This window comes from Ranitomeya imitator, chromosome 4, assembly GCF_032444005.1.
Source record: "Ranitomeya imitator isolate aRanImi1 chromosome 4, aRanImi1.pri, whole genome shotgun sequence".
Taxonomy (NCBI): Eukaryota; Metazoa; Chordata; class Amphibia; order Anura; family Dendrobatidae; genus Ranitomeya; species Ranitomeya imitator.
In genome coordinates this window covers 448,625,640-448,651,937 of record NC_091285.1, presented here as the reverse complement: position 1 = coordinate 448,651,937, position 26,298 = coordinate 448,625,640, and the positions used below count along the sequence as shown (strand labels likewise).

The 26,298-nt window shown below is 43.2% G+C and overlaps 1 protein-coding gene across 3 annotated transcripts in view; it reads left to right on the top strand.

The window, feature by feature from the left end:
* Window positions 1-526: 526 nt before the first annotated feature.
* Window positions 527-26,298, top strand: part of CLK3 (CDC like kinase 3) — a 58,884-nt gene continuing 33,112 nt past the window's right edge. For 2 of the 3 annotated variants that reach the window (XM_069765718.1, XM_069765717.1), the window contains exons 1-9: window positions 527-816; window positions 4,620-4,690; window positions 9,877-10,022; window positions 15,652-15,829; window positions 18,850-18,943; window positions 20,902-20,968; window positions 22,472-22,588; window positions 23,458-23,624; window positions 25,488-25,582. In XM_069765718.1, coding sequence (XP_069621819.1) covers window positions 9,877-10,022; window positions 15,652-15,829; window positions 18,850-18,943; window positions 20,902-20,968; window positions 22,472-22,588; window positions 23,458-23,624; window positions 25,488-25,582 — 864 coding nt within the window. In that variant the 5' untranslated portion in view covers window positions 527-816; window positions 4,620-4,690. The remainder of the gene's footprint in view (window positions 817-4,619; window positions 4,691-9,876; window positions 10,023-15,651; window positions 15,830-18,849; window positions 18,944-20,901; window positions 20,969-22,471; window positions 22,589-23,457; window positions 23,625-25,487; window positions 25,583-26,298) is intronic. The other variant, XM_069765719.1, reaches the window with a different exon arrangement.

Here is a 26,298-nt window from a genome sequence, read left to right as displayed (position 1 = left end):
CCCACAATAACCAAGCCCTCACAAGGCCATATTGATGGAAAAATAAAGCAATGGCTCTGGGGATAAAGGGAGAAAAAAATGAAAAAGGCAAACTAGAAATTGGCGGCGTTGGGGTTAAGAGGCGCCTCAGATGTACGCCTCGTCAAGGAGGGTGGGTTTTCATGTGCCTCAGCTTCCCTCATTTTGGTGCAGCTGGGGCAGGTTGTAAAAAAACAGAAACGTTTGACAGTTTGCACCAAACGACATTTGTAGTTGTTTTCTGAACGTTGTCCGGCTGCTGGGATGAGGCAAATGCTGTCCAATGTGTCCATGCCTCAGCCGCGTTACACGTTTCCTCCTGACGGAGGTTTGAATGATGCCGGCTTCCCGCCATGTGAACGGCTCGCCGCCCGGGGCTCACTGCTTGGCCAAAAACACACGTAACACGTGAGCATCTTTGTAAGCATCACGTGTTAACTATGCACCAATTAGCTCGCGAGCCAGACCTAAGGCTCAGGATGCGTTCTGGGAGTGGGCGGGACTAGTCCTTCTGACGTCACGGAATCCCCGAACGGGTATCGGCGTGTTCGAGGAGAACTAGATGGCGGCCATTACACAGTTGGTGGCGGATGTTTCCCTTCAGCTTGGTGACTGGTTCCTGTGATTCCGCGCACACATCCTGCTGCTTTGATTTCCGGCGCAGTGTGACTGAGGAAACGGGGAAGTGCCGAGTTGTGAGAAGTGTTGATTACAGCTGCGATCCTGGGCTCTGTGCCCATGTATACCGGGGGCTGCGGGGATAATGCCAGTGCTGGTCTGTGACCGAAGCTGCTGCAGGTGAGCTGTACTGGAGGGCACAAGGGCCTGTGAGGTGGTAAACGACACACAGCATCCTCCCCTGGTGGTGCTATCACCCAGAAGAGCTGACGTGGCCTGTGTGATAGTGAGATGCGGCTATGTGGTTGGGGGCGTCAGGCCGAGCGTAGTGGTGGGGGGCGTCAGGCCGAGCGTAGTGTAGGGGTGGTTGGAGGACTTCAGGCCGAGCATAGCGACGTTGTGGTGGGGGCGTCGGGCCGAGCGTAGCGACGGGGTGGTTGGGGGGCGTCAGGCCGAGAATAGCGACGTTGTTGTCGGGGCGTCAGGCCGAGCATAGCGACGTTGTGGTGGCGTCAGGCCGAGTGTAGTGGTGGGGTGGTTAGGGGGCCGTCAGACGAAGTGTAGGGGTGGTTGGGGGGCGTCAGTCTGAGTGTAGCGACGTTGTAGGGGTGTCAGGCCGAGCGTAGCGGCGGGGTGGTTGGGGGGCGTCAGGCCGAGCGTAGCGGTGGGGTGGGGGCGTCAGGCCAAGCATAGCAACGGGGTGGCTGGGGGCATCAGGCTGAGCGTAGTGACGTTGTGGGGGCGTCAGGCCAAGCATGGCGACGTAGTTGTGTGGTGTCGGGCCGAGCATAGCGACAGTGTTTTGGGGCGTCGGGCCGAGCGTAGCGACGGTGTGGTGGGGGCTTCAGGCCGAGCGTAGCGGCGGGGTGGTTGGGGGGGCGTCAGGCCGAGCCTAGTGGTTGGGGGGCGTCGGGCCGAGCGTAGCGACGGTGTGGTGGGGGCGTCAGGCTGAGCGTAGCGGCGGGGTGGTTGGGGGGCGTCAGGCCGAGCCTAGTGGTTGGGGGGCGTCGGGCCGAGCCTAGTGGTTGGGGGGCGTCGGGCCGAGCCTAGCGCCCGGGTGGTTGGGGGGCGTCAGGCCGAGCCTAGCGCCCGGGTGGTTGGGGGCATCAGGCCGAGTGTAGCGGCAGGGTGGTTGGGGGGGCTTCAGGCCGAGCGTAGCGGTGTGGTGGTGGTGTTAAATTAATTCACGTTTGTTAAAATTAGTTTGAATGCAACCTCTTCGCTGAATGGCACGCCATATTGTATGGTTATGTTCACACGTTCAGTATTTGGTCAGTATTTTCCATCAGTATGTGTAAGCCAAATCCAGAAGTGGTGCATATGTTTCTGTTATACTTTTCCTCTGATTGTTCCACTCCTGGTTTTGTCTTACACATATTGATTGAAAATACTGACCAAATACTAAATGTGTAAACGTGCCCTTAGGCATGGTGATATCGCATGGAAAAAACCTAGCCCACTATTGAACTTCCAATATGAAATTCTTTTTACTTCCATACATTAACGAGAAAGTGTCAGCAAAATTTTGTAAAGACATGGCTGTAATTGTGCTGTATGGGTAGATTCACATGAACGTATAAAACAAAATAGTTTGGAGTTTAATCCGAAATGTGAAAGTTTTTTTTTTTCTCGCCATCTATATCCAATATGTTTTTACAGCAGCAGCTATTAATCATTTACGGGACCATTTCTAGTTAGGCTACTTTCACACTAGCGTCGGAATCTCCCCGTCGCAATGCGTCGGGCAGAGATTCCGACGCTAGCATTTAACGCACTGCACAACGGAGGCAGCGGATGCATTTCTCCGGCGCATCCGCTGCCCCATTGTGAGGTGGGGGTGGAGTTCCGGCCGCGCATGCGCGGTCGGAAAAAGCGGTCCGTCAGGAGCAAAAAAGTTACATGTAGCGTTTTTTTGCTCCCGACGGTCCGCCAAAGCACGCGCATCCGTCGCACGACGGATGCGACGTGTGGCAATCCGTCGCAATGCGTCGTCAATACAAGTCTATGGGGAGAAAAAAAACGCATTCTGCAAGCACTTTTGCAGGATGCGTTTTTCCTGCAAAACGACGCATTGTGACGGATTGCAGTTAACGCTAGTGTGAAAGTAGCCTTAACTATGTTACTGAATTGCAATGTTTCTGTAAAAATCGGATGCCATACTGTGGCTCCATATGGCATCCAATTTTTATTTTTTTAACACGGTCATTAACTTGTATGGGTGAGTCTCATCCAATTTACAGAAGAATCTAGTGTATGCTGCAATTTTATTTATTTTTTGCACCCTGATTCAGTCATTAAAAATAATCGCTCATCTGCACTGCCCCATTGATTAGCATTGGTCCAATTGCGAATTAAGGTACCGTCACACTAGACGATATCGCTAGCGATCCGTGACGTTGCAGCGTCCTGGCTAGCGATATCGTCCAGTGTGACAGGCAGCAGCGATCAGGCCCCTGCTGTGCTGTCGCTGGTCGGGGAAGAAAGTTCAGAACTTTATTTCGTCGCTGGACTCCCCGCAGACATCGCTGAATCGGCGTGTGTGACACCGATTCAGCGATGTCTTCACTGGTAACCAGGGTAAATATCGGGTAACTAAGCGCAGGGCCGCGCTTAGTAACCCGATGTTTACCCTGGTTACCATCCTAAAAGTAAAAAAAACAAACACTACATACTTACCTACAGCCGTCTGTCCTCCAGCGCTGTGCTCTGCACTCCTCCTGTACTGGCTGTGAGCGTCGGTCAGCCGGAAAGCAGAGCGGTGACGTCACCGCTCTGCTTTCCGGCCGCTGTGCTCACACAGACAGTACAGGAGGAGTGCAGAGCACAGCGCTGGAGGACAGACAGCTGTAGGTAAGTATGTAGTGTTTGTTTTTTTTACTTTTAGGATGGTAACAAGGGTAAACATCGGGTTACTAAGCGCGGCCCTGCGCTTAGTTACCCGATGTTTACCCTGGTTACCGGCATCGTTGGTCGCTGGAGAGCTGTCTGTGTGACAGCTCTCCAGCGACCAAACAGCGACGCTGCAGCGATCCGGATCGTTGTCGGTATCGCTGCAGCGTCGCTAAGTGTGACGGTACCTTTAGATTGGTGCACAATGGCCGGACTGTGCATTCGGTTTTCTCCTCCCAGTCTGCGATTTTCTGACCCTCCGCCTGCCTCCGGTCTCTAAATGACAGGTCACTGCTTTTTTTTTTAGTGCACGGTCTCCTGTCTGTGAAGTGAAGATGCCAAACAGGAGTCCATGAACTAAGAAAGCAGTGACCTGTCATTCAGAGACTGGAGGCAGGCGGAGGGTCATGAAATCGTGGACATGGAGGAGACCCAGTGCACAGTTCTGACCCCTGTCCACCGACATCTAATTAGCAGAAAATTTCAAATGGTGACCAAAGGTATCAATGTAATCAGTATCACTGCACCATTACCGCCATGTTTTCTCCATCGCCTTTCATTGGGGGACACAGGATGTTTTTACTGTACACTATAAAATTGTGCAGACAGATTCTTTTAAAGACATATACAGAACTTACACAGTTGGCATACTTGATTTAGCTTGGGGATAGTGTGGACTCCAGGAGGTATGGGTGTCAAAGTAATGTACAGTTGACCTCAAAACCTGAAATCACCAGATGGGTTGTCATGGTATGTACATAGTGCTTCTGGCAGGTTCATTTTTATATATCTTACTAAATTCATAAAAGTTAAAGGCTATCATGTATTTACCTGCAAATGAATCTTAAAGAATATAGTTTGTCCTGCATACAATGTAAAGTCTTAAAAGTAAAAGCTATGACTGATATAGAACAGAAACATGCCTTTTTGAATTGTAACGGGCTACTTTGATTTATGCTGCAGCTGTTATTGTGGCCTCCATATACGGGCACATAATCCCTCTACCACAGTGTGTATTGGATTTGCTATGACAAGAACCGTTTATTTAATATATACTAATATGTAAAACGATTCATACTCTTTTTAATTTTCAGTACTCAGAACACTACCCATGTGATTACAAAAGCGTAAGAAGCATGACTTTTCCTTTCTGAGACGAGCTACGGTGAGTGTTTTATTAATTACATGTATGACATTTGCAGTATGTTCTATTTAATGAGGATAGCGTATTCTCTCTCTCTCTCTCTCTCTCTCTCTCTCTCTCTATAGATATATAGATATATAGATATATAGATATATATAGATATATAGATATATAGATATATATAGATATATAGATATATATAGATATATAGATATATATAGATATATATATCTAGATATAGATATATAGATATATATATATATATATTCACCATTAAATAAAAAAAATAAGCAAGTTTGATATTCTACAGATCTGTGGAATCACATCTGAGTCTTTTATTTTTTTTTTAACCATAGAATGAATGCTATGAAAACATGGAAGAATTGCATTTTGTTTCCAATTTTACTGCACTTGGATTTTTTTTTTTCCTATTTTCTAATTCGTATGAAATCATAAGTTACCCTAAAAGAACAAATTTTATTAAATATATATCTAAAAAGCCAACAACCAATGGCTACCCACAACGAAAAACCACACACTGTGAACAAACTCGGGTGGGGAGGAGAGTAGACCCTATTGTGTGTCTATGCTGAAGAGCTGCCTCGCTGGCTCATCAGGAGGCCCGATTGCTATTCATGTTTCTCGATATGATGTGATGAAGTGAGGCGAAACGCGTAGAGGCTAAAAGAGACAACAGGCGGGCGGCATTGTATCCGAACGATGAGTATCATATTTGAAAGGCGTTTTATGCTCTAATTTCTGCACTATACCTTCTAGTTGAAATGTTTTAGCTCCAAAATGTGCCATTCATCATTTCACCTATGCAAAATTGTATGTATGATGGGATGGGCACAGGCGCTATAACCAATGCTAGTGGGGACAGCTATAATAGATTATCTTATAAAAGAGCTGTGTAATAACTGACCAGGTATAACTGGGATATATGGTGCTTATTGGTTCATCTATTGAAGTGTGCTATCTGAACGCAACAAATAGTTGTGTACTAGAGCCTGGGCCAAAGATACCATCTACTTTGCTGTTAGACGTATATTGTTTACTAAAGTCTATCCAAAATCAGAGATAAGCTTAAAAATCTGCCGCCTAGACGCCTTAGGGTACCGTCACACTATACCATTTCGATCGCTACGACGGTACGATTGGTGACGTTCCAGCGATATCGTTACGATATCGCTGTGTCTGACACGCAGCAGCGATCAGGGATCCTGCTGAGAATCGTACGTCGTAGCAGATCGTTTAGAACTTTCTTTCATCGCTGGATCTCCCGCTGTCATCGCTAGATCGGTGTGTGTGACACCGATCTAGCGATGCGATCCAGCGATGCGTTCGCTTGTAACCAGGGTAAACATCGGGTAACTAAGCGCAGGACCGCGCTTAGTAACCCGATGTTTACCCTGGTTACAAGCGTAAAACTAAAAAAAAACAAACAGCACATACTTACATTCTGGTGTCCGTCAGGTCCCTTGCCGTCTGCTTCCCGCACTCAGTGACTGCCGGCCGTAAAGTGAAAGTGAAAGCACAGCCGCTGTGCTCTGCTTTCACTTTACGGCCGGCAGTCACAGTGCGGGAAGCAGACGGCAAGGGACCTGACGGACACCAGAATGTAAGTATGTGCTGTTTTTTTTTTTTTTTTAGTTTTACGCTTGTAACCAGGGTAAACATCGGGTTACTAAGCGCGGTCCTGCGCTTAGTTACCCGATGTTTACCCTGGTTACCCGGGTACCTCGGCATCGTTGGTCGCTGGAGAGCTGTCTGTGTGACAGCTCCCCAGCGACCACACTACGATTTACCTACGATCACGGCCAGGTCATATCGCTGGTCGTGATCGTAGGTAAATCGTATAGTGTGACGGTACCCTTAGTCACATGTTCTCCTATTGTTTTAAATATTTAAGTGTGGGGTGAAGGGTTCCCTAGTGATAGGAGTGGTCTATGTTTAGCGGATAGGGGTACCTTTAGTACTATTGTGTCTGGGTAGCAGGACCCGGTGGGTGCATCAGGGTTATCTAGGGACCCCAGGGTCAGCCATCGCGGAGCGGGGGCGCCACAACGCTTCCCCTAGGGTGCCTACCCCCGCAGATAGGCAGCTCTTCAGCTTAGACACACAATAGGGTCTACTCTCCTCCCCACCCGAGTTTGTTCACAGTGTGTTGTTTTTCGTTGTGGGTAGCCATTGGTTGTTGGCTTTTTAGATATATATTTAATAAATTTTGTTCTTTTAGGGTAACTTATGATTTAATATATATTACTAATACCCCTGTATATGTCATTTTCAATTAACACTATTTTCTAATTCATTGAATGTTAAATAATTGACTGCTATTGAAATGTTCGAATTGTCCTGCAAAAACAAGTCCTAATACAGCTACTTGGAAAGAAAAATAAAAAAAAGATTCTTGGAAGAGGGTGTGGTTTGGAACAAAAAATCCCCCAGTCTTTAAGGGGTAAAGGGGGGGGGGGGGGGGGGGTTGTCTAGTCTTGTGATGAATGTCTGCACTCTCTCCATGTGACTGCTGACTTCTGAATCCTTATAGGGTGTTCACTGTTTGCTGTCAGAAGTCTACAGTATTGCTGTCTAGATACAAGCATGCAATTAGAATATTTCCAGACACATTCCCACTAGACTGCTCAACCTCACTCATTTCATTTGTGTTGAGCTTGGCTAAGGACTTCTAGTTGGCACGTGACCGCCTGTATGCAAATCGTTTACTTGCGTTCATTTGACTACACTGACAACCTATGGTGGACATGCTGTAAGGATCCAGAAGTTTGCAGTCACATCAAATGACTAACTTTTCTCAGAAGACAGGACAACTCCTTCACCACCTTGGGCTTTTCCATTCGGGTTTTGGGTTTTAAATGTTTTTGCTCCCCTTCTTCCCAGAGCCATAACTTTTTTTTTTTTCTGTGAATATGGCCATGTGAGGTCTTGTTTTTTGCGGGACGAGTTGTACTTTTGAACTACACCGTTGGTTTACCATATACGGTAGTTTACTGGATAACAGGAAAAAAAAATTCCAAGTGCTGTGAAACTTCAAAAAAGTGCATCTCCGCAATTGTTTTTTTTTTTTTTCCACATGTCACTAAATGCTTGAACTGACCCGCCATTATGATTCTCCAGGTTATTACAAGTTCATAGACAGCAAACGTGTATAGGTTATTTTTTATTTTAGTGATAGAAAAAATATCCAAAGTATGTTTAAAAAAACCAAAACACTTTTTTGAGACCTTTAACGTCTCCATTTTTCGTGATCTGGGTGACGGCTTATTTTTTGTGGGAAAAGCTGTTTGACATTTTTATTTATACCATTTTGAGGTAGATGCAATGTTTTGATTGCCTGTTATTGCATTTTATTGTAACGTTGCAGCAACCAGTGATCTAGTTTCCAAAATGGGGTCACTTGTGGGGGAGCTGCAATGTTTAGGCACACAGGGGCTCTCAATACTTGACATGGTGTCCGCTAACGATTGCAGCTAATTTTCCATTCAAAAAGTCAAATGGCGCTCCTTCCCTTCCGAGCCCTGTCGGTGTATTCAGGAGAAATTGGCCAACAAATTTTAGAATCTATTTTATCCGGTTGCCCATGTGAAAATGAAATAATTGAGGCTAAAATATTTTTGTTGGAAAAATTAAAATGTCCATTTTTTTTTTCCCTTCCACGTTGCTATAGTTCCTGTGAGGCACCTGAAGGGTTAATAATCTTCTTGAATGCAGTTTTGAGTTTTTGGAATAGTGTCACTTTTGGGTGTTTTCTGTCATATAGGCCCCTCAAAGGGACTTCAAATGATATGGTCACTTAAAAAATGGTTTTGTAAATTTTGCTGGAAAAATGAGAAATTGCTGATAAACTTTGAACCCTTACAACTTCCTAACAGAAAAATGTTTTTCCCCCAAAATTGTGTTGATATAAAATAGACACGTGGGAAACGTTATTTATTAACTGTTTTGTGTCACGTAACTCTCTGGTTTACCAGATTAAAAATGTGAAAATTGCAAAATTTTCAAAATTTGCCAAATTTCCGATTTTCTTTCACAAATAACGCAAAAATTATCGACCTAAATTTACCACTAACATGAAGCGCAATATGTCACGAAAAAACAATCTCGGAATCGCTAAGATCCGTTGAAGCGTTCTTGAGTTATTGCCTCATGAAGGGACTCTGGTCAGAATTGCAAAAAATGGCCAGGACATTAAAGGGAACCTGTCACCCCGTTTTTTCAAGAAGAGCTAAAAATAGCGTTATTCCCCACCTATGCTGCCGAAATACCTCTGTAAAGTCGCCGTTTTGGGCTGTCACTCGTGCAGATCGCGCTATTTTCCGTGAAGCTGCGCAGTGGATTCGCCACTTGGACATGCGCACACCACTACGCCACCAACGGAGATCTGGGGGAGAAACAGCGCTGTCACCACGCCCATATGACCTGACCAGCGTGAATAACAGCCCAAAACGGCGACTTTACAAAGGTATTTCGGCAGCATAGGTGGGGAATAAAGGCTCCAAAATACACTAATGTAAAGCCCAGCTCTGCCCCTATTTAACGCTATTTTTAGCTGCTCTTGAAAAAATGGGGTGACGGATTCCCTTTAAGATCAAAATAGGCTGGGTCATGAAGGGGTTAAAGGGAACATGTCATGTAAAATAACGCTATTGACCTGCAGATATGGGGATTAATCTGCAGGTTAGTAGAGTCCTGACCAGTGTGGCGCTGGAAGTGAAAGCCCCTCTGCTGAGAGGTAATTAACCTTACTCCACTTGGCAGTGTTTGGTGTCCAGTCATAGGGCTGGTGCCGGAACGGTTTCAATCACCGTTCAGTATATAGCGAGTGGTGGCTGTAACGGCACAAGGACAGCCGGCTTCAATGCTGATACTGCTGTCACTTAGTGCCGAGGGTACGGTTACAGCCACTACTTTCTGATTATATTATGTTTGTCTTTTTGAACTGTGTATTTAGAGCCTAGAACTGGATTAAGAGTTGTCTTATGAAGGCTACCCCTTTCCACGTGTGTATTAAGGCATGTCGTAGAGCGTAGTCTTTTTCTATGACATAAACAGAGAGCCTTCTCAGTCTGTCCATTAATTACATGGCTGTTTAACTATGGTCACAATGTCAAATTTTTGGCCAGCAGTCAGGAGACTATGGATGGACAATCGTAGTATTATAAACTATCTGTTTAATAAACTGCTAGATGCATCGGAGGAAGAGGCAATGGTCGCGTCAAGACTCCAGGGTGAGGAAAAGACGACGGCTTAGTCGAAGTTTGGAACGTGAGGGACATGGAGGACGTAGACTTTCTCCTTACTGGAAATCCCCAGCAAGATCTCGCTCCAGGAGGTATGCCAGATGTACATTTCTGTCCAAAAAATTTAGGCAGTTGCTGAATAATATGGATACATAATATTTTTTGATTGCTTTCTATTTGAATTTTTGTGACCGTGCATGGAAAAATATAGCAATTCCATAATTTTGTTTTTTTGTTTAAATGTTTGGGCAGCATGGTGGCTCAGTGGTTAGTCCTGGGTTCAAATCCCACCAAGGACAATATCTGCAAGGAGTTTGTATGTTCTCCTGGAGTTTTCGTGGGTTTCCTCCGGGTTCTCAGGTTTCCTCCCATACTCCAAAGACATACTGATAGGGAAGCTACGTTGTGAGCCCCAATGGGGACAGTGATGATGTCTGTAAAGCGCTGTGGGCTTAATGGCTCTAAAGTGTGTGTGTGTGTGTGTGTGTATATATAAGCTAAGGTGATAAGACAATTTTATTCTTCAGGTGAGGGAGATTACAGATTTATATAGGTTTCTGCATCTTTGTTTTAAAAGTAAGCAAATCTTACAGTTTATAAATTGCCATGAGAGCTATAGCATGTTTTTTTTTCTTTGTACTGACATAGCTATTTTGTTTGCTGTAGGAGATGATGATGTTTTCAGAGACTTCATTTTCACTTTTTATGCAACTATTTGATGAAGTTTATTTTCTTTTTTTTTTTTTTTTTTCATGTTTTTCTTTTAAGCCTACCACATCAACTACTCAGTAAACTAACTTTATCCTGTTCCCTCCTTCCAAATATTATCTGCATGTGAATCTGCACCCTACTATTCATCTGTCTCCACACCCTCCATGCACATAACTGCACTTGATACTTGACTATTGCACTTAAACACACGGGCTGATGACCGGATCATCCAAAACAACAAAGAAATTGGAGCAAACAACCATAGAGTATAAAAATTGTATTAAATTTTATTAAATTCCATTATATAAAATATTAAACCGTATTCTGAACAGAGCAAGATAAGGGGTTAATGGTGCACCTTGAATGATGGCACCCCCATGACCGGATCATGCAGCTTTATATGAAAATCCCTATTTATTATAATTGCCAGACCTGAAATAACAAGCACTTTTCACCTATTGTGTCCCCCCATTTCCTTGTAGATTGTAAGCTTGCGAGCAGGGACCTCACCCCTAATGTCACTGTTTAAATTGTCTTAACTTGTACTGAATTTATTGTCTGTGCATGTCCCCGCTTAATTGTAAAGTGCTGCGGAATTTGTTGGCGCTATATAAATAAAAATTATTATTATTCTTTTTTTTTAATGTAAATCACTGTATGGTTAAATATGGGATCATGTTCTGTATGTGGCGATACTATTTGTTTTTTTACATAAGTGTGTGTGTAAATATATTTATATCTATCGTATTTTATTATTAAACACTTAACGGACTACGGCGTTAACGGACTACGTTATGTTGCGGTGTAACGTAGTCCGTTAAACGGGTTCACACAACTTAGTGTGAACCTAGCCTAACTTGTGTTTTTTGTGCTTGCTAATAAAGTTTAGTGCCCCCAGAGGGGAAAAAACTTCCTGTTGAACTATATCTCTAGAACACAATCGGACTGGAAAAAAATCAAACAGCACTCGGACCATCCGAGTTCTGTCCGATTCTTTTACAGACCGGTCGTTTTTTTTGTTTGTTTTTTTTAAAGCTGGCAATTCAGCAGCCACATACAATAAAATTACAGGAGGTCCCAACAGTATAGAATAAATTACATACAGTATATACACATAGAATGGATAGATATACAGATGTAAGTGACATATACAATTAGTACAGTGCTTGTGCAGCTTACTATAGTTATTTAATTATTAAAAGATTATTTTTCTGGAAAAAAAAATGCGTGGGCTCACGCGTAATTTTCTTAACCAGCAGGGGGAATCCTGGGGGCTGATGTTTATTGCTTTTGAAAGGGGTAATACCCATCGAGTTTCCCAGGCTATTAATATTCCAATTCTGACACTAGGCTTTGCTCTTCCCACTTCCCCTGATGCGTTGTCAAGTGGGGTAATAGTTGCGGGGGTTTATGTCACCTTTGTATTGTCAGGGAACATCAAGCCCAGAAGTTAGTAATGTAGAGGCGTCTAGAAGATTCCCAAAAATACTAACCCAATAGTCATGTTGTATAAAAACACACACACCCAGAATAAAGTCCCTTAATTGAAAGAATTATACAGACTGCATTAATAAATCTTAATTATACCAAACTTATAGCATCGCTCATTCCAGTGACGCCATTATCCCCTGCAAGAGAATTGAAAGTAAAAAACAATAATATCCCTCACCTGTCCGTCGTTCTGTCCCATACCAAAATGCATTTCTTGGGCCATAAACCGTTTTCTACCTGGACAGTGCCAAGATGAGAACCACTGGTGAATGAGCTGCTGCAAGCACAGCATCGGTGACTAGTGGCGACGTCATTAAGGTTACTGCCGGTCACTGAGGCTGCATTCCCAGCTGGGCTGAGCTGCGGTGACATCGATGAGCTTCCTGCTAGCACCGTGAGAAAGTCTCATGGCGCAGAGGCGAGTTCACCCGGAGAATTTCACTGCCATGAACTCGCCTCTGCACCGTGAGACTTTCTCACGGTGCTAGCGGTGATCTCGCAAAGGTCACGGCAGTTCAGCCCAGCTGGGAATACAGCCTCAATGACCAGCAGTAACCTTGGTTATGTCACTGATGCTGCGCTCGTAGCAGCTCATTCACCAGTGGTTCCCAACCTGGACAGTTCTATCCTGGAACCATCCAGGTTGAAAACAGTTTATCCCCCCCAGACATGGATTATGGTGTGGGACAAAACGACGGACAACTGAGGGATATTGTTGTATTTTATTTTTTTTTATTACAGGAGATGAGGGATTCAGTGGAATGGGTATTAGGTGAGTATAACTGTGTTTGTTATTTTTAAATGAAAAAAGTAAGTTTTGTTTTATTTCAAATAAGACTTTATTCTGACTGTCTTTATTTACCATATAACTTTAGGATTAGTAATGGATAGGTGTCTTATAGACTCCTCTCCATTACTAATTCGTGGCCTTGATGTCACTTGACATAGTAACATAGTAACATAGTTAGTAAGGCCGAAAAAAGACATTTGTCCATCCAGTTCAGCCTATATTCCATCATAATAAATCCCCAGATCTACGTCCTTCTACAGAACCTAATAATTGTATGATACAATATTGTTCTGCTCCAGGAAGACATCCAGGCCTCTCTTGAACCCCTCGACTGAGTTCGCCATCACCAACTCCTCAGGCAAGCAATTCCAGATTCTCACTGCCCTAACAGTAAAGAATCCTCTTCTATGTTGGTGGAAAAACCTTCTCTCCTCCAGACGCAAAGAATGCCCCCTTGTGCCCGTCACCTTCCTTGGTATAAACAGATCCTCAGCGAGATATTTGTATTGTCCCCTTATATACTTATACATGGTTATTAGATCGCCCCTCAGTCGTCTTTTTTCTAGACTAAATAATCCTAATTTCGCTAATCTATCTGGGTATTGTAGTTCTCCCATCCCCTTTATTAATTTTGTTGCCCTCCTTTGTACTCTCTCTAGTTCCATTATATCCTTCCTGAGCACCGGTGCCCAAAACTGGACACAGTACTCCATGTGCGGTCTAACTAGGGATTTGTACAGAGGCAGTATAATGCTCTCATCATGTGTATCCAGACCTCTTTTAATGCACCCCATGATCCTGTTTGCCTTGGCAGCTGCTGCCTGGCACTGGCTGCTCCAGGTAAGTTTCTCATTAACTAGGATCCCCAAGTCCTTCTCCCTGTCAGATCTACCCAGTGGTGACGATACAAAGGGGACATCAACCCCACAAATATGAACCCCACTTGCCACCGCTACAGGGCAAGTGGGAAGAGCTAGGCAAAGCGCCAGAATTGGCGCATCTAATAGATGCGCCTTTTCTGGGAGGGTGAGGGCTGCTATTTTTAGGCTTGGGGTCCATATCCGTGGCCCCTTACCAACCTTACAATATCAGCCCCCAGCTAAGGCTGGTTGTCAAAAAATGGGGGGGGGGGGGGGACCTCATGCTGCTTTTTTTTTTTTTTTTTTTTTCTTTGTAATTATTTACATAATTAAAAAATACGGTGTGGAAACCCCTCTATTCTTGATAACCAACCTTGCAGAATCTCACAGCTGAGGGTTGCAGCCCCGGCTGTGAGTTTTGCCTGGCTGGTTATCAAAAATACACGGGACCCCACTCAGGATTTTTTTTAAATTATTAATTTACAGCACAGGCGGCAGCTGATGAATACTCTCATCAGCCGCTACTGCTGTCACTGTTACTGTTATTAGTGGCAGCAGGCATCGAATGATAGGAGCAGTAGTCCCATCAGCTGACACCAATGACCGAAAGTATAAAGTTTTCTTCCGATAACAGCTTCTGGCTCACTCTGTCTTTTGACAGCGTGGGTTTCCCGGCTCTGACCGGCGGTAATGATTTTACCTCCGATCAGAAGCGGTGTTTGCCACAGTGTCATACACGTGACAACGTGGCAAGCACTGGATGTTCAGTCCCCCCATTCAAGTGAATGGGGTCAGAGTCCGGGTACTGTTCTAGTACCCAAACCCGAACTTTTTGTAACCGTCCGGCTGGACCCGAACATCCAAGTGTGTGCCAAACTCTACCTGTAACTTGTCTAATGTCACTGAGCGTGAGAACGTTCTCACACTCGTGGTGCCGTCAGGAAGGTTATAGGAGTTCACATGAGACACTGAGCGGCGGTAGCAGACGCTGCTTAGTGTTTCTGCTGGATGACAGGCTGTATGGTCGCATCATGCAAACATACAGCCTGCCATCTAGATGCAGCGTTAGCAGACTGAGGTCTCATCCTGCTGTCCTTGATTTTTCTGCAGCAAAAACGCTGCAAAAAATGATACCTGCGTTTTTGCAGCGTTTTTTTTTTTTTCACCAATGGGTGAAAAACACGACATGCTCTATGTCCAAAAAAAACATGCAAATCAAAAAAATACTGATGACCAAAAAAAACCAGTGTGTGCATGAGATTTCAAAAATGTCATAGGCGTTGCTTGTACTGTAAAAAGCATCTGAAAATTAGCATAAAAAAAGCAGCAAAAACACCTGGTGTGAGCATAGCCTAAAACCTAAGCGTAAAGATGGTGATTTTGCTGTAATGTGATCTTTGCCCAGTGGTAAAATTGCAATTAAAACAGCTTTATTTAAAGGGAACCTGTCACCTGAATTTGGCGGGACCAGTTTTGGGTCATATGGGCGGAGTTTTCAGGTGTTTGATTCACCCTTTCCTTACCCGCTGGCTGCATGCTGGCTGCAATATTGGATTGAAGTTCATTCTCTGTCCTCCGTAGTACACGCCTGTGCAAGGTAATCTTGCTTTGTGCAGGCGTGTACTACGGAGGACAGAGAATGAACTTCAATCCAATATTTCGGCCAGCATGCAGCCAGCGGGTAAGGAAAGGGTGAATCAAACACCTGAAAACTCCGCCCATATGACCCAAAACTGGTCCCGCCAAATTCAGGTGACAGGTTCCCTTTAAGTAAAATGTTTTCCAAGGTTGAAGGTAGATGGCCAATATGGCCAAGTTCAGCTGTTAAGGTACATCTTTTGCAATGTGATCATTTCATTATTTATCTAGGGCTTACTGGGAGAAATCGTTTAAGGCTTGGTTGAGAAATGACCGCGGCACTCAAAGCATTTCATTCCATAGTGAGAGTTACTCTACCAAATCATCTGTTGTAGAGAAATCTAGATCTAGAAGGTATCCTCATCACACCTCGCGCCGACATCGCTCTAGATCTGCCAGCCTTTCTTCGGTGAGTATAGAGTACGTGGGTGAGTGATCTCCTATCTCGCTGTATTGTAGCATTCACTATTATGTAAGCAATTTATAGCATGTGGTGGCTTTTTTCTACATTACCAGCTGTATAGTGTTAGCAAATTTGACATTTAATTTTTTTGTTCTTAACTACAGAAAAACAGCACTAAAACTTAAAGCTAAATATTCTCTAGAAGTATATTGTGACATTCATAAAACTAACCATTTTTTTTTTTTTTTTAAATTTTAGGGACCTAATACATTGATGCAAACAAACTGATCTAACAAACCAAATTAATGGTCTTCCTATGAAAAGATAACCCTACAAATCTGCATATGCACCATATTCATACTTTTAATTGTTTTTATAGTCATTTTAAGAACGGTCTTGACTGCACACTATTAGGGCTTGTGCCCATGACCACATTTTCGGTCCGAGTGCGAGCCAGCAAAACATAAGATCGCACCAATATAACCCTCTGACCGAGATGGTCTGAGAAGACAAATGTAGCATGCCCAAGTTGGGTCCCATTATCTGATTGCCTTTAAATGTAGTGTGTGATTTTCATGGCCTGGCAGAATGGAGAAGATTGAGCAATTCTTTTTTTTTTTTTCCATTTTTCTCCTCATCTGAGAAAATCTGATCACTCTCTCTGAGTATAATCTGACTGAATCTCTCAGATGAGAGAAGAGAGGCTGGTATGCACCTGCCCTTAGGGTAAGTTGTCACAAAATAGATTTGCTGACACTCTTGCCTGATTCTCCGCCAATCTTTTTTTTTTTTTTTCCCTGACCTCCAGTGATCAAGCGTCATGTTGACTTCTGACCACTGCAGCTTGGATTGGCATGTGGAGAAGTGTCTTCCTGATTTGACTTAATTGATAATTTTTTTTCTTTGTATAGCAAAAGACTAGCATTTCATAACTTTGGATAAACCACATACTTGCTGAAGAGAGGCACACCAAATGTATTATTTGGGCTGTCCAAAGAAGCTGTTAACCTATGTCGATTTTGGTTACAGTTTACACAAGTTTTTGGTGCTCTTAATTAAAAATTTGACCTGTTGTAGTTGTCCATACCCCTTTAAGTAATCGTCCACCTTTTTTTTTTTTTTTTTTTTTTAAGCAAAGTGATGCCACAAAAAGACACAAAGTTGCTAAATTTTGGTGTAGCTATTCATTTACACCAAACTTTGGAACTTTTAATGCAAGAACACTGGCAAAGTGAATGATTTTCAATTTTTCCCTTTTTCTGTGAAGCTGCACAAGTAAAACCTAGTTCTTTGTAGACCGGTTAGAGTAGAAAAAAAATTACAAAAGGTTCTCTTTAAATATTTGTCATCTGGGGTAAACCCTCTTAAGGCTTCTTTCACACTTCCGTCGGTACGGGGCCGTCACAAAGCGTCGGCGTGACGTACACTGTTAAAATTTGGCACAATGTGGGCAGCGGATGCAGTTTTTCAAGGCATCCGCTGCCCATTTTAATGTCCCGGGGAGGAGGGGGCGGAGTTCCGGCCGCGCATGCGCAGTAGGAATTGCAGGACCCGACGTACGAAAAAACGTTTCCTTGAACGTTTTTTTTCGCTACGATGGTCTGCCAAATACCGACGCATCCAGTGCACGACGTATGGAATGTATGTCCATACATCGGGATGTGTCGGTAATTCAAGTCTATGTGCAAAAAAACGCATTCTGCAGGCAACTTTGCAGGATGTGTTTTTTACACAGAACGAGGTATTGCGACGTCTTGCAAAAGACGAAACTGTGACAGAGGCCTTAGGCTACTTTCACACTTGCGTTGTGTGACGTGTGTCTTTTTGGGGAAAAACCGCATCCTGCAAAGTTGCCCGCAGGATGCGTTTTTTTTCTCCATAGACTTGCATTAGGCTAGTTTCACACTAGCGTTTACCTGATCTGCGGCGGGCTGCGGACTTCCTCCGTGAAGCCCCGCCCTCGGCCGCACCTCCACCACTAGCTCCGCCTACTTCTGCATGCGGCCTGCGTACCTATCTTTAATATTAGGTACGCAGGTCGTGCGGCTGTATGTGGATGCTGCCGCATGCATCGATTTGACGATGCGGAAAAAAAAATGCTACAGGCTGCGTCCTACGCTGGTTGCCGCATCGTCAAAACAACGCATGCGTCAGCATCCGCATACAGCCGCACGACCTGCGTACCTAATGTTAAAGATAGGTACGCAGGCCACATGCAGAAGTAGGCGGAGCTGGCGGCGGAGGTGCGGCCGAGGGTGGGGCTTCACGGAGGAAGTCCGCAGCCCACTGCAGATCAGGTAAACGCTAATGTGAAACTGGCCTTAGCCACGCTTTGCGACGTATGGCCACACGTCGCATCCGTCGTGCGATGGATGCGTCGTGTTTTGGCAGACCCTCAGCACAAAAAAACGTTACATGTAACGTTTTTTTGTGCGTAGAGTCCGCCATTTTCGACCGCGCATGCGCGGCCGAAACTCCGCCCCCTCCTCCCCGGACATTACAATGGGGCAGCGGATGCGTTGAAAAACTGCATCTGCTGCCCCCGTTGTTCATTTCTTTCTCAACATGCGTCGGTACATCGGGCCGACGCAAGTGTGAAAGTAGCCTTAGAGTGATTGAAGAGTGTACTAATGGATACATTTTACTGTGTTTGTGAATGTTACAAGATACTCTTTCTTTATGGTGAGCTTAAAGTTAACTTCCTCTGTAGCTATCTTATAAACATATGTATAATCGAGAATATTCTTTCCCTAATCTTCCTCTATGTACATAGATGTAGTAGTAATAAAATATAAGAAATGACATTTTAGAGAATTTCTATGCGCATTTAGTCCAGCTTCAGTGCTGAGGCGTCTCTAACCTGCACGTCTCCCTTTGCAATATCCCCTATCATTCTATGTTTTTATATGACTGCACACCATTCACCTACACGGACGTGGATCGTGTCTTCTTAATGTAACCACCTTCGGTTTTTATCGGCAATGAAACCTACTCCTTGTTCCTGTTTGTGACTGTTGGGCGAGCAGAAGAGTCATCGAAGTGCTAAGACCAGCCAGACTATTGAAGATGACAAGGAGGGGCACCTGGTGTGCCGGATTGGAGACCGCATCTTGGACAGATGTACTGAAGCCTCTTCCGTAAAACTTTAACATACTTACTCTTCGTCAGCTTTTTCCCCTGACTTTCCCTACCCCATGAGATAACTGCAGGGCTAATAACCATGAAGGGAGAGGCAGGGTCAGATCAGGGTAGAATGCTTTGTATAACCATCCATCCCTTTCACTACTTGGCAGAACTGCAGAGTCCCTGTGGCAGCTATGTTATTTCCTTAGCAGAAAGATAATGAATAGTGCTCTATCCATGAGGTCTTTTCTATCATAGGTATACTTTTTTTGCCCTTCAAGTGTTTTCTCATAAATGAAATATTACATTTCTCTGGTAGATCACGCAGAACAGTCTATTCCCTTCTCAGACATTCCACCTACTGAGCCCAGTACTGGCAAGAAGGCCGCGCTACAAGGGTGAACTCGCACACAACAGATTTGTTGCTACTAATTTCTAGATCTGTCCCATTCATCTAAATAGGACCTGCCAAAATTCACATGTTTGCCTCTAAAAGATGTCTATGGAACAGATCTTCAAAGCTGCTGAATGTACGAATTCACCGTGATTTTTATGATCCATTTTCCTTGGCTTGCACAACAACTAATTACTCTGCTGCCCGTATACAAGAGGTTTTTGGTGGTGTGGCTGAGTTACTTGGCATGTGTACAGACATGATTTTATGTTTTTGCGTGATTATATAGAAATGTCATATTTAATAGTGAGGCAATCCATTTAACTACTTTTGTAGAGCTAAACTATTGTTCTGTTACTGACATGAGGTCTTCTAATTCACTTTTAATCGTTTAGAGGACCTGTCACCAGGACAAAAGTGCCCAGCTTTGGCTCTTATTTTATTCCCACTGCTTCCCTGCTTGTTCTGCTTTTTAGGTTTATTTAAATCGACCATACAGATCCAGAGATGTGGGCCTTTATTGTGTGCTAATTTTTATTTTAACAAGGAGATGTGGCTTATATAATTCTCTTGAGTATGTCTTTTGGCTGCTCTGAATAATTACCCTTTGAGGAAGCCACCTTGGTAACGACTATAAGAGTTAGCAGGAAATTTGCTGGAACAGTCTGGTAGATTTATAAAAGAAACTGCATGCTTGGGAGCAATAGGAATAAAATACAGGAAGAGTAAAAAAAAAAGGCTACTTTTGAAATAATCCCCTGTAATATACATATCGGAATATTACACTTACTACTCTACAGAAAAGCTTAGGGATATGTTCGGCCATTACCGCAGCAGATGGAGAAAACTCAATTTACATACATGAAGTTTTCTCCCAACTCTTAATGGCTTGATGATAAAGGTATAAAAATAGTAGTATTCCTAACCAAGATCTATAATGAAAAGCATACATTTTAGTTCCTTACTTAGAGGCGAAAGCAACTATTTTTGTTTGCAAAAATATTTGGTCCATGGTGGCTATTAAAGGAAAAAAAGAAACTGATGCCTACCAGACTCCCATCATTGTACCCCACTGCTATCTATGTTCCTCTCTCGCCTCCTGGTCTCATCACGTGGCCAGTATGACCAGTCAGCTGTCACTGATTGTCTGTAGCCTTCACATGCTGCCCATGCTGGAAATAAACAATCTCTTCCCTTCAATGTGAAGGCTGCAGCCAATCGGGGACTGCTGATTGGCTGGACGTGATGTCTGTCTCGGGAAGAGGACACCATGGGGGGAGGCACAAGCAGCAACGGGGCAGAAATGCAGTTGGACTGATTTTAATATCCCTATTGGCCCATTTTTATTTATGTAAAAAAATCTTTTAAGATTAGTTTAAATGAATGTCCAACTTATCTGTTGGTTTCTGTGCAATATATGGAAATTGAATAGTTGATAGATGGACTCTGGATATCTGCACAGCAGTGAAGGTACTGGGCAGTCTGTTACATAAAGCCTGGCTTCATTTTCTCACTTTTCACAGTGTTCTAATATCTACCTCCTGCTCTTTGTGTCTTTCAGATGAAATTGTGAGAATTCTAGGCGAGGGGACTTTCGGCAGGGTTGTAGAGTGCTTGGACCATCACAGGTTTGTCACGGTGAAACATCCTCTCTTATGGCTACATGACAGAGCCCAATGTGCAGAACCTGAAATGTAGTGAGTGAAGCCTGCAATGGCTCCATGTGTTGTCACACCTGGTTCCTTTTGTGCAATATGTACTTAAATTCTCTTCCGCAGAAGAATAGTTTGTATAAGTGTTAGCCTACAATTCATTCAGCGTCTTATGGCACATACTTCTGAGATCCATCAGAAAAGCCCCAATACAATATCAGCGGGATACTGATGTAAAGTGGAGGCCTCATCCACCTCTCTCCTCCTGTACCAGTTGTGACTTGTATTGTGTAAGATTATTGTACTTTTTTTTTATTATGTATACCCCTCCTCACATGTAAAGCGCCATGGAATAAATGGCGCTATAATAATAATAGCACATAGATCTATTAGGCCAGGTGACCACGATCCAGAACCAGCAGCACTTTGGAAGCAGTGTATGTTCGCTGCATCCAAAGTGCTGCCTTCTATTGAATGCAGATAAATCCGCATGTGTTCACTGAACCGTGTGCATTTACTACATTCAATATTCTATTGATGCAATTTCTCTTGAGGAGACTGGCGTCTCCGCAAGACAAATTGACATGCTGTGGTCTGAAAAGAGGCGCCGCATGTCAGTCTCCGGGAGCATCTGTGGACGCATGGTGGACATGGGATTTTTTTATTTTTTTTTTATTGAAAATTTTACAGGAAAATACAAAATGGGCATTTTAGATTTTTCACTATTTATAGGTTAACAAACAATCTTATACTACTGTAGTTAAACATTTTCAAGTAGATAAATAGTAAAATTTTACAGACTCAGACTCAGGAAATGATGTGGAATGTTATGACCTAGCTTATATCCATCTCCTAAAGGTCATATATTTAACATGGACCAAAAGGAATCCCAAGGAGACCAAACAATGGTAAATCTCTCTACAGTATTGTCATTAAGGGCTGCCCGGTACTAAAAGTTCCTGATATCCTTTATGCGAGAATATAGATCTAGTTGGGAATGTGGAGAGGTTGGTTTCCAATGGTAGACAATCAAACAGCGTGCTTCTGTTACATGTAAAAGCAATCTAATGGATCTCTTGGATATGGATTCAGGAAGAATATTTAATAGAAAGAGCTGAGGACTTAATGGGAGATCCACTCCAAAACCTTGCTTAGTGAGGAGTTGGACTATCACCCAGAACGGTTTAATCAGTCGACGGTCCTAAAAAATGTGAAAAATAGAACCTCTAAACAGGATGCAACGCCAGCAAAGGCAAGGAATAGATGGGTCCATTTTATGTAAAAAATTCAGGCGTATGGTACAACATGGGATTTCTTGAAATCCCATCCACTATGCTGTAACATGTGGCCTCTGCAGGTTTGACACTGCATAAATATGCAGCCTCAAACCCACAGCAACTCTGGATCGTGGGCAAATAACCTTACTGTTCTATACAAAGCAACCTTAAGCTGGCTTTTTTTTTTCTCGTTTTGTCTTAGAAGAAACACCAGGGTTGCTCTAAAGATCATCCGGAACATAAGAAAGTATCGGGAGGCTGCTCAGATGGAGATTAATGTTCTGAAGAAGATTCAAGAACAAGATAAGGAAAATAAAAAGTAAGAATTTTTCCACAAAGCTCTTCAATATATCTGAAAAAGTACATACGACTGACTGCGGAATACAACTATTTTACCTATAATTTCAAGCCATAATTTTTCTCCTAAAAGGCATGGAGGGTAAGGCAATTTTAAAAGTGTACTAAAATGAAGACATCTAAACCTTTTCCAGACATACTGGTGTTTCTCACTAAAGACATTTATGGCAAACTCATGGGGATGCATGTATCTCTATTGTCCCTGCCTAGATGCAGTAGCCATCTTAAAATCTGTGACTTTTGTAATTCCACCCAAACAGCCTATGCAGTGGGATGCAGGTGCCATGCATGCATTTATACATTCTGCAATAGGCACAGTTAAAAAGGCTGTCATCGTGTTCTTACCTTTTAGTCCCGACTCCCATCCCACCCAAATTTATTGCGGCTGATTTTCCGTGTCTCCAGTTTCATTAAAGAGTGACTGTCATTTTATTTTTTCTTGTCTCCACAATTCAGTCTATTCATGTTATCCAACTGTGGCTCAATGTTTACCACAGACCCATAGACTTGAGCCCAATACGATTTTTTTTTCTCCTTCAGCCCCCTGGTCCGAGATAAAAATAGGACATGCGCACGGCCTCATTGAATAACATGTTCTTGTTGTATTCTTGACCATGAATCGGCTAGCCCTGTCACTACAAATATGTAACTGTTGATTTAATTGACTGCTTCCTGCTATTCCTTTAGCATCCCTCACATTGTGTTGGCTTTTATTGGCTGTCGTGACCAGTTAGTGTAGAATAGAAAATATTAATACTTTTTTTTGTGTTAACTTGATCAAACCTGTGATGACTTGCCATGGCTGTCTAACTTGTGTATTTCTATCCCTAGCATGTGTGTAATGATGTTGGATTCATTTGACTACCATGGACATGCATGCATTGCTTTTGAGCTGCTTGGGAAAAGCACTTTTGATTTCCAGAAGGAAAACAATTATCTACCATACCCACTACAGCAGATTCGGCACATGGCCTTCCAGCTGTTTCACGCAATAAATTGTAAGTTGACTACACATTTATGATGATGATCATATTTACTCAATTGTGACTATTTCTGATTTGTCAAGAGTTGTTCACTATGTGTACGAGAACATAACTGATTATTTATAGGTATAACCAATTTAAACATGTTTGGAAAAACTAATAAAGTAAAATTAATAAAACTAAACTTCTTCTAGCTCCTCTAGCTCCTTCAAAATGCTAGCTCTGTAATCACAAGAGGTTCTTGCAGTGTCAACTAAATACACCTATTGCTATTGTTCCTCCAAACCCTTAAGCAATTGGGGTGAAATAGGAGTCTTAATTGTCCCCTGTTCACACAAACTTTCTTTTTGAAGCACTCCCCAAACAATTGAGCTCCTGTATACTGCTTGTCCCAATCTTATTTACACTCACATTAAGGATACGGTACAAAGTTTTCTTTGACGATGGACGATGCTACTGGACCCGGGCTGGGAGGAGGGGGTGTTCGGCTGTGGCGGGCTTTCAGAAAATTCCAAAATCCCCGAACTTCCCATCCTTTTCACTAGTGTGAAAATGGCCGCCGGAGGCGGCGCATGTGCAGATTGGAGATGGACAATTAAATCAATAATGTGCCAAATCTAGCCAAGTTTCCACTTGGCCCAAACTCTGACTGTTTCACTTATTCATTCTCGTCTGGACTATTGCAACTCTCTACTAATCGGCCTCCCTCTTGCAAAACTCTCCCCGCTCCAATCTGTCCTGAATGCTGCAGCCAGGATCATATTCCTCACCAACCGTTACACCGATGCCTCTACCCTGTGCCAGTCATTACACTGGCTACCCATCCACTCCAGAATCCAGTACAAAACTACTACCCTCATCCACAAAGCACTCCATGGCTCAGCACCACCCTACATCTCCTCCCTGGTATCAGTCTACCACCCTACCCGTGCCCTCCGCTCCGCTAATGACCTCAGGTTAGCATCCTCAATAATCAGAACCTCCCACTCCCGTCTCCAAGACTTTACACGTGCTGCGCCGATTCTTTGGAATGCACTACCTAGGTTAATACGATTAATCCCCAATCCCCACAGTTTTAAGCGTACCCTAAAAACTCATTTGTTCAGACTGGCCTACCGCCTCAATGCATTAACCTAACGATCCCTGTGTGGCCTATTTATAATAATAAAAAAAAAATAAAAAAAAAAGGTTCCTCGCATCATGTTCTCATACACTTTATGCAGTATTAGCCCTCTGTGTCTGTACTGCTACATACTGGTTCATGCAGCTTTACATGAACACCTGAGCCTTACACTATAGCTGGTCCGAATAACTAAAGCAATTGTTACCATCCACCTCTCGTGTCTCCCCTTTTCCCCATAGTTTGTAAGCTTGCGAGCAGGGCCCTCACTCCTCCTGGTATCTGTTTTGAACTGTATTTCTGTTATGCTGTAATGTCTATTGTCTGTACAAGTCCCCTCTATAATTTGTAAAGCGCTGCGGAATATGTTGGCGCTATATAAATAAAAATTATTATTATTATTATTTGGCATTCCAATGCTGCAGAGATTTGGCTCCTTTTTAGTTGATATCACTAGTAAAAGAGAAAATTCTGAAATGTTCTGCTCACTGGTAAAAATTGTAAAAAGCAAAGTAAAACCATCTCTTCATGCAGTGGAAAATTATCTGATTTTGTAATGTCATGTATTTTAAAAAAGTGTGTTATTCTTTTTGTCCCCTTTCAACTTATTCTTTATTCTTTCTCTTCTTGTGTGTTGTCTGTATAGTTCAATATTGTATGGTGCTAACATCTACTGAAATGTACCCTAAAATGCAAATTCATACCGAACTTGCATTTTTGACTTTGAACACTTAGTTTTACATCTTTTACTTTTTCAGTCCTGCACCAGAACAAGCTGACACATACAGATTTAAAGCCTGAGAATATTCTCTTTGTGAATTCTGATTTTACCTCTTCCTACAATGGAGCAAAGGTGAGGGGGCTAAAGTTAGTCAATTAGATTAAATGAAGGTCACAAGAGCTGGTCTTTTTCTGTGGGATTGATCACAGACTGCAGTGTATAGGGGTTTCGTGCAGTGTGGGTTAGCATTACTTTTTACCACTCTCTTAAATTCTTCCCACAGATAACGCAGCATCCCTCATTTTGCTTTTAAGTAAGCCAATATGGCGGTAGTGGATGGTGTACTAATGCCTTATTGTAGCTTGATAACAGTTCATTAGGGTGCTGAGGTAGTTTCTTCACTTAGACAGACATACTTTTACTTCACGGTCATTACATGGGTTCATGTGCCCATGCAATCACTGGGAGAGGACATGGTTGATTGACTAATGTTTTAGATGCTGGTGGTTGGCGCTCCTACTCAGACACAAATGTGGGTTGCTGCTGGTTGTCCAGGCAGTCATGAGCCTAAACAGGCTCTTAGGCCTACCCATGGCTATATGCCCATTAGGCCTAGAAAGGTTGCATGTCAGGTTTACACTGATAGGCAATGTTGATTTGGTATTCCAAAGCGTTTAAGAATGATCACCTTGTGAATTCCCCTGGTTGAGCAAGGAAAAAAATGAACCCCCTTCGAAGCAAGATCCAATCACTGCAGTTAATCTTTAAATACCAAGCACTGATTACAGCAAAAGTAAAGCGAAACTTGACAGCATTTTTGTGGATGTGGCGATCAAAAAAATGGAAAA